Source organism: Xenopus tropicalis, chromosome 2, assembly GCF_000004195.4.
Source record: "Xenopus tropicalis strain Nigerian chromosome 2, UCB_Xtro_10.0, whole genome shotgun sequence".
In the NCBI taxonomy this organism is placed as follows: Eukaryota; Metazoa; Chordata; class Amphibia; order Anura; family Pipidae; genus Xenopus; species Xenopus tropicalis.
Genome location: NC_030678.2, coordinates 167,603,731 through 167,612,823, shown reverse-complemented (window position 1 = coordinate 167,612,823; position 9,093 = coordinate 167,603,731). Strand labels below are relative to the sequence as shown.

The window sequence follows — 9,093 nt, the reverse complement described above, 5'->3', positions numbered from 1 at the left end:
TATCTAATAACATCTACATCTGCTTGTATTGTGAGTATTTGATAACCCTGCTTACCATCATTGTTCATAGTTCATGTGTTCATAGTTCAAACAGCAAGAACCTTTCTGGCATCCATATTTCTACATCTGCACTACACAGCTACAGTGAGTTGTAGTGCAACTACACCCTCATCTCCGGTCAGGTCTCTTCCAACTAAGAGAAGGCCCATCCTAAAGGTGCCCATACACTATAAGATCCACTCGCTTGGCGATGTCGCCAAGCAAGCGGATCTTCACCCGATATCCCCACCTACGGGTGGGCAATATCGGGTAGCAAGTAACATCTGTGGTTATGGGGCAGTCGGTTCCAACTGGATTTTCTAACCTGGCCGATCAAGATCTGGCCAATTTCAGGCCAGATATCGGTCGGCCAGGCCGCTCTGTTCTGCCCATACACGGGCCGATTAGCTGCTGAATCGGTCCAAGGGACCCATATCCACAGCTATAGTCGGCCCGTGTATGGGGACCTTAAGAAAGGGAGTCGCATGTAACACATGCTCTTCATATCACTACTAGCCTGGTTTAACCATTTCCTAGCCAAAATAGTGTTACACTTACAATTAACCCCATTATGTGCCCCACATTTTCCAGCATAAAACATCCTGGATTGAACTATTTCATGCCCTAGATTTGAACATTTTCATGCCCAAATATGCATAGATTTAGCAATCTATGTGGTCCGCAGAGGCAAATACCAAATAAAAATAGTGCATATACATTTTCACAGCTGACACTTAGGCTGCTGCTGGTATGTTTATTATGTGCCATAAGACACCCTAACCGTACGGAAACCCTAGAAAACTATATATATTTTCCAAAAGCAAAATGGGTAAATACTTATTTATACAGGTATTGGACCCCTTATTCGGAAACCCATTATCCAGAAAGCTCCAAATTACAGAAAGCCTGTCTCCCATAGACTCCATTTTAATGAAATAATTCAGAACTTTAAAACTGATTTCCTTTTTCTCTGTAATAATAAAACAGTACCTGTACTTGATCCCAACTAAGATATAATTACCCCTTATTGGGGGCAGAACAGCCCTATTGGGTTTATTTCATGGTTAAATCATTCCCTTTTCTCTGTAATAATAAAACAGTACCTGTACTTGATCCCAACTAAGATATAATTACCCCTTATTGGGGGCAGAACAGCCCTATTGGGTTTATTTCATGGTTAAATCATTCCCTTTTCTCTGTAATAATAAAACAGTACCTGTACTTGATCCCAACTAAGATATAATTACCCCTTATTGGGGGCAGAACAGCCCTATTGGGTTTATTTAATGGTTAAATGATTCCCTTTTCTCTGTAATAATAAAACAGTACCTGTACTTGATCCCAACTAATATAAAAATAATCCTTATTGGATGCAAAACAATCCTATTGGGGTTAATTAATGTTTTATTGATTTTTTAGTAGACCTAAGGTATGAAGATCCAAATTACGGAAAGACCCCTTATCCAGAATACCCTTGGTCCCGAGCATTCTGGATAACGGGTCCTATTCCTGTACTGAAAACTACCAGACTACAAAGCTATGCTAAACATAGCAGTTTTTATAAAATCTCTGATATCGTCAAAAAGCTTGCATTTTACCCAATTATATGCCAAATATTTTGTAACGCACCAACATAAAACATCCTAAATATGAACACTACAGGTCCACTGAATAGTTTGATGCCCAATATGCATAGATTTTACAAACTATGGGGCGTACAGAGGCACCCAAATAGATATATACAGACAAACATTTCATGGGCAAAACCAAATAACAAAGAGCAATGCGGAATGCAATAAAATTACACAAATTCAATAAAACTACCAAGATCCAATGGGATTTTTTGTCGCCTAGTGTAATTTGCAGTAAGAATCACAGTTTGAATATTTTGGCTTGTCCAAATAAGTTTTAAGGACAGAGACAAGCAAACACCACCAATGTAGTGAAATGAAAATGCAAAATGATCTAAGTGTGACTATGTGGGCCAAGTTGGGCAAATTGTGCAAGTATGTGTGAGCGCTATGAAAGTATAAAAGCCCCTGATTCCCCAAAAATGTATGTGCGTGTGTGTGTAAGTGTAAAAGTGTATTAGTGTGTTTGTGTGTGATACTAACCTGGTAACAAGCAGGCTGGAAATCCAGAGAAGGCAGAAGGGATCCAGAAACCAGAGGAGGCCATTTTCTCTCTTGATCCAGTTTCCGGGGGAAGGGGCAGGGCTCCAGGAAGTGCAGACATGTAGTTGCCACATATTTTCTATGTTCTGTGGCACTTTAAGGGTTAATGTGTCAGTAATTACAGTAAATGGATCATTTGGTAACCCTGAGAATAGAACTGTCAGCAGAAACGACAGAAAATGGGAAAATAGTGCCGGAAAACTATAGGTTTATTCTTTTTTTTTTTAAAGACATCAAAGGAGTCCAAACCACGCCTGAGATAAGTTTGAATAACTTTATTTAAACAATAAATAAGTGAAAATAGGGGAATTCCATCATCTGTACTTATACAAAAAAAAGAAAAATACAAACAACTGTATGGATCTTCTTATAGAATCTGTCCATTTGGAGCACAGACCACTCGGTCGGTTGGCCCATTTATTGCCACCTTTATTTAGCAAGTCGTTAGTCTTATGGGCAGCTGTACTTGTTCATTAAGATTGCCATGGTGCTCTCAGGCCACTGTGGTCAAACCACCCTTCCCTCCCTACACAGTGGCGTCACTGAGAGCACAGTAGATCTTTATCATTATTACAGAAGAGCAGGACAACCAAAACAGGTATAGACTGCCACTTAGCTGAAGTCTGCTTGGTGTCCATTAGTGAGTCCGCGTACATATGCAATTATATGTCTGTACATTTTCATCAAACTGTGCCATAAGGATTGGAGCAGGTCCACGAATGCAGGTTCTGGTGTTGGTGTAACCTGGACATTCTGAGCTGGACTTGTATCCACAAAAAGTTGGCTATCTAGCAGAGGTGTTGGTGCACTAGGATTCTGAATAGAACTCGCTGGATCTTCATTTGGATTTACCGTTGTTTTAAACTGAGCGGCTGCTTTAAGCTCAAATGCATTAGCCAGGTATCGCTTCAGTTTTTTGGTTTGTAAAAATGGAGTTGTCTGTAACGGGAACAAGGTAACTTGATCCTCTGTTGTCGGCGACTGAGTAATTAAATGGGGAAAAGAGATCAGTTGTGGTTCAGACCTCTTTGACCTTTCGACTTTCACTTGTGTGTTTTTGTCGCCGTAGATCTTGACACCAATCCACTCAATGTAGTGTTGGGTAGCGGTGTAAACATGAGGCTGCTTCTCTTTGGGACAGCCATATCCCGAGCCTGCTATTCCAACCACCATATAGGTATAAGCATCTATTCTCCTGCATGTAAGAGGGCCTCCTACATCACCCTACAAAAGACAAAAGCAAAATCACTATCACCTTACACATTTTTGGATAGGAAAAGGCAAGTATGTATGTATAACTTTATTTATAAAGCGCCACAAGGATACGCAGCGCTGTACAATCTTACAATATACAGAATTACACACAGGGAGGACAAGTGTTATAATAAATACAATAAATAAGTATAAATACACAGGGAGTAAGTGCCATGGGGTATGAGACACAGTAGGAAGGAGGTCCCTGCCCCGTAGAGCTTACAGACTAAGTAGACCGGTTTCTATATGGAATTTCTCTCTTACCAGGCAGCTGTCGCTATTCTCTGACGTATAATGGGCACACAGGCTGAAGTCTTTGATTTTGCCTTTATACCATTGCTTGCTATTGCACGTCTTTTTAGGGATAATATTCACTTGGGCTTCTTGCATGATAGTTAAAGTTTCTGTCGCTAAATAAAAAGAAATGGGATTGAAAATGGTTTTCCACTTAAGGCTAAAGTGCAGTCAAATCTCAAATAAGAGGTTCAATGAGGTTCAGTATTCAGCCTCTTGTTAAGGTATTTGACTAAATATAACAATTATGCAAAAATGATAAAAAATAGAGACTTACGTGATTCGTTCAGAAAACCCCAAGCTGATACGTAGCAGTCGTCCTTTTCCTCCACGTTAACCGTTATAGCCGGTATACAGGCCGGCTGGGTGTAGTCATTATATTTGATGGCCGCTTCCAGCTCAACCAGAGCAATGTCATGAGTTGGCCTTTCTATAGGGGAGTAGTTTTCATGGATTATCAGCTGTTTAATCTTTCCAAACTGGACTTCTGGACCCAATCGAGCGAGATGGTGGGCTCCAAATACCAGTCTCAACGTGTTGAGAGAACTGAAACAAAGAAAGAGCATTTTGTCAATTTATGTTGGTAATCTCTTCCCTTCCATTTATTATTTCTCTACGGATCATTTCTACATGTCTCTCATCAATAGTTATTATCAACACATGGAGGCAGATTTACTACAATACAATACAATACATTCTTACTTTTTATGTTTGGTGAAGCAGCTCGCCGCTGTTAGGACCCATTTGACATTCAAAATGGAGCCGCCACAGAAATGTGTATAATCCTTCCCATTTCCGTGCTGGATGCTCACTGCCCAGGGCCAGGCTCCGGCTTGGGAGTAATGTCCCCCAATAATCCGAACGCCGCGTTGGAAGTTCTTCACCTTAGGCTTATTTCCACAATCTGTTGGAGACACAGAGAATGCAGTACTTTAGGGGGGAAACTGAAAGCAATTCTATGTAGTGAAGAGTGAATTACAAGTGTTCCAAATGTATTTTCCAGATAAAATTAAAACCCTAATCTAGATAACTAGGAGCCATATTAGTGAAATCAGTTATATGTTCAAATGATTGGAGTAAAAAGTAAAACAGGAGATGCCTTTGATGGACATTGGTAAAGTCTGTTACGTACAGTAAATCTACAGCTGCATCCCATATAATGGAAACAGCTGCCTAAATATGAATTATATATAAAGTATACTGTGAGTCTATCTATCTATCTATCTATCTATGTATCTATCTATCTATGCATGAATTACATAATATAAACACCCATTTCCTTCCAGTATTACTACTTACTGCATATCTTCTCGCTCTTGGAAGTAGAAATAGAAATAGAAATAGAAGTAAAGAATAATAAAAAGATGAAATAAAATGCTGCTAGCCTCAGGGATGGTCTCGCCATCTCCAAAGCCAGAGTGCAAATGAGTGATTACAACAAGCTGTTGAAGATGTGAGTTGTGACATCATCAGCATAAGGCAAACTGTACTGGGAGTGTTTAAGCATTGTGACATCATCAGCTCACTCACTGGCCATAAGGCAGGACTGAAGCTGGAATGTTTATATCTATTAGTCCAGTTTAGGGACACAAATATGTTATTAGAGAGTGTGACTGTACTGTTGGTAATAAACCTATCAGATTATAAATGGCAAATGAAAAACAACAGGCTCATCAGTTAAACTGTACAGTGAAAATGTTTACAAATCATTATACACACAGTGCTAAGTAGTATTGGCACATAAGGTACTATGTGGTGCTATATGGCCCAGCGCACTGTGTAAATGCCCCCTCCCATAGCTTGGTACCCATGACCCCTGCTCCCCACCGATTGGTCTGCACCGATGCTGTATGCTGACCCCAACAGTCTCTGCTTCTTGGCACCTAACTAAAGGTGGTCATACACGGGCCGATTCTAGAAACCGATATTGGTCCTTTAGACTGAGAGGATCTTAACGTGTATGGCCACCTTAACTTAACAATTTGCATATATATGTATACTGTATATATTGCATATGTGCAAATTGGTAAACCATAAGCAAAGTTATATATACAGTATATATATATATATCTCCCAGTCTTACTCAAAGTTGGAAGTCCAGCCAGAACAACTGGTCTTTTTCAATAAAAAAAATTTTTTTCACCTTCAATAGGTCATGTGTTATCTTTGCTTTAAAAAACCTATGATTAAGTGTCAGACAGATGCGAAAGGCATACTGTTCTATGAAATGAATATTCAATAAAGAATTTTTTTCCATTTTCAACTACTTCTCTGCTGGCCTGTCCATGGTTTTCCAGAGTGCCCAATACCTCTTTTTTCTCATTTTGTGTACAGTTTGTCCTTCCCCTGAACTGAGGCGCTGATGCACCTGGGCCACCCACCACCATCTCAGGGGTTTCTAGCTGCCTCAGGTGGGCAAGTTGATACCACCCCCACGTTTAGCTTTGTCGAATCAGAAGGTGGCATGGGGCTGCCATCTTTTCTGGATAACCCCAAGCTGATACGTAGCAGTCGTGCTTTTCCTCCATGTTAACCGTTATAGCCGGTATACAGGCCGGCTGGGTGTAGTCATTATATTTGATGGCCGCTTCCAGCTCAACCAGAGCAATGTCATGAGTAGGCCTTTCTATAGGGGAGTAGTTTTCATGGATTATCAGCTGTTTAATCTTTCCAAACTGGACTTCTGGACCCAATCGAGCGAGATGGTGGGCTCCAAATACCAGTCTTAACGTGTTGAGAGAACTGAAACAAAGAAAGAACATTTTGTCAATTTATGTTGGTAATCTCTTCCCTTCCATTTATTATTTCTCTACGGATCATTTCATTCCTTCCCATTTCCGTGCTGGATGCTCACTGCCCAGGACCAGGCTCCGGCTTGGGTGTAATGTCCCCCAATAATCAGAACGCCGCGTTGGAAGTTCTTCACCTTAGGCTTGTTTCCACAAACTGTTGGAGACACAGAGAATGCAGTACTTTAGGGGGGAAACTGAAAGCAATTCTATATAGTGAATAGTGAATTACAAGTGTTCCAAATTTATTTTCCAAATAAAATTAAAACCCTAATCTAGATAACTAGGAGCCATATTAGTGAAATCAGTTATATATCTATCTGTCAATATATTCTCTATAAATTATCTATCTATCTATCTATCTATTTATATATTATCTATCTATCTATTATCTATCTATCTATCTATTTATATATTATCTATCTATCTATCTATCTATATATTATCTATCTAGCTATCAATACAATACAATAAAATACATTCTTACTTTTTATATTTGGTGAAGCAGCTCGCCGCCGTTAGGACCCATTTGACATTCAAAATGGAGCCACCACAGAAATGTGTATAATCCTTCCCATTTCCGTGCTGGATGCTCACTGCCCAGGGCCAGGCTCCGGCTTGGGTGTGATGTCCCCCAATAATCCGAACGCCGCGTTGGAAGTTCTTAACCTTAGGCCTGTTTCCACAATCTGTAAATGAATATATACTGGGGATCTCACTCAGTGAGGACAGAGCACATTGTTTACTTGAATCTCATCTCTGTAGCTGGGGTTGCCACCTATGCCAGTGACAAAAGCCGGCAAGGTCAGTGGGACGGAGACATTGGGGGCAGGCTGGAGATTTTCTGGGGCTACTTGTGGGTGGGGCTATAATGTCACATGAACAAACCTGAAACCTGGACCGGAGGTTTTGAATCAGACTGCCCCTTGACAAACAGGACAGGAGGCAGCCCTATTCGCAGCAAGTATTTCCCTCAGTTCTAGGCAGACAGTACAGCTCAGAGCTGGGCAAGCCTGCATGGGGTTGCCATCTTTTCTGTATTCATGATTCGCTCAGAAAACCCCAAGCTGATACGTAGCAGTCGTCCTTTTTCTCCACGTTAACCGTTATAGCCGGTATACAGGCCGGCTGGGTGTAGTCATTATATTTGATGGCCGCTTCCAGCTCAACCAGAGCAATGTCATGAGTTGGCCTTTCTATAGGGGAGTAGTTTTCATGGATTATCAGCTGTTTAATCTTTCCAGTCTGGACTTCTGGACCCAATCGAGCGAGATGGTGGGCTCCAAATACCAGTCTCAACGTGTTGAGAGAACTGAAACAAGGAAAGAACATTTTGTCAATTAATGTTTGTAATCTCTTCCCTTCCATTTATTATTTCTCTACGGATCATTTCTACATGTCTCTCATCAATAGTTATTATCAACACATGGAGGCAGATTTACTAGAACTCAAATACAATACATTCTTACCTTTTATATTTGGTGAAGCAGCTCGCCGCCGTTAGGACCCATTTGACATTCAAAATGGAGCCGCCACAGAAATGTGTATAATCCTTCTCATTTCCGTGCTGGATGCTCACTGCCCAGGGCCAGGCTCCGGCTTGGGTGTAATGTCCCCCAATAATCCGAACGCCGCGTTGGAAGTTCTTCACCTTAGGCTTATTTCCACAATCTGTAAATGAATATATACTGGGGATCTCACTCAGTGTGGACAGAGCACATTGTTTACTTGAATCTCATCTCTGTAGCTGGGGTTGCCACCTATGCCAGTGACAAAAGCCGGCAAGGGCAGTGGGACGGAGACATTGGGGGCAGGCTGGAGATTTTCTGGGGCCGGTTGTGGGTGGGGCTATAATGTCACATGAACAAACCTGAAACCTGGACAGGAGGTTTTGAATCAGACTTCCCCAGTGTTGGACTGGGCCGCCGGGATACTGGGAAAAATCCTGGTGGCCCCGGCTCTAGTGGGCCCAGACCTGACCCTTTCCGGCGCTGCCCCTGCCCTGACATTTTAAACTTACGTGTGCTCGAGGGAGGACGTTGGGTGGGGGACCCTGCAAGGGGGGTGGCTGGGGGCGGGCACCTGCAGGGCCCCTGGGGTGGGAGTCCTGGTGGGTCCTGCACCCCCCAGTCCAACCCTGGACTGCCCCTTGACAAACAGGACAGGTGGCAGCCCTAATCGCAGCAAGTATTTCCCTCAGTTCTAGGCAGACAGTACAGCTCAGAGCTGGGCAGAAAAAAAAAACGCCTTTCTACATTTTTAAATTGGCATCAAGTATCATTTTTACCAGCCAAATGGCAACCCCAGCCCCCGTTATGCCCACCTTGCCCTGCCGCCGCTCTCATCCCTCCTCCACGGACAGTGTGAGCTCCTGATTCCTCACTCTGCTGGTTTGTTCCTGCGCAGACTCCCCAAGCTTTAACTGAATGCACCATGTCAAAAGGGGGGTATATTTTCTCTTTAAATGGTGGTTTACTACAAATACAATTGGCCATTAAGTGGCAATTCCCAAAATTCATTTAAAAATCTGTTCTCCATTAAGA

At 41.9% G+C, this 9,093-nt stretch overlaps 1 protein-coding gene across 1 annotated transcript; it reads right to left on the bottom strand.

The window, feature by feature from the left end:
• Nucleotides 1–2,475: 2,475 nt before the first annotated feature.
• On the bottom strand, nucleotides 2,476–7,373 carry LOC101733280 (acrosin). The gene is made up of 5 exons (XM_031896236.1): nucleotides 7,366–7,373; nucleotides 7,038–7,268; nucleotides 4,039–4,307; nucleotides 3,732–3,877; nucleotides 2,476–3,437 (listed from the first exon to the last, which is right to left on the bottom strand). Exons 1-5 carry the CDS (start codon nucleotides 7,371–7,373, stop codon nucleotides 2,826–2,828), a joined length of 1,266 nt encoding a protein of 421 aa, XP_031752096.1. The 3' UTR covers nucleotides 2,476–2,825.
• Nucleotides 7,374–9,093: the final 1,720 nt, after the last annotated feature.

Bases quoted from the DNA above. Each gene is read 5' to 3' on its own strand.
- LOC101733280 (XM_031896236.1), bottom strand. The intron at 3,878-4,038 runs GTAAGTCTCTAT...CTTTTTATTTAG, and splicing joins GGGTTTTCTGAACGAATCAC to CGACAGAAACTTTAACTATC. The intron at 3,438-3,731 runs GTAAGAGAGAAA...TGTCTTTTGTAG, and splicing joins AGAATAGCGACAGCTGCCTG to GGTGATGTAGGAGGCCCTCT.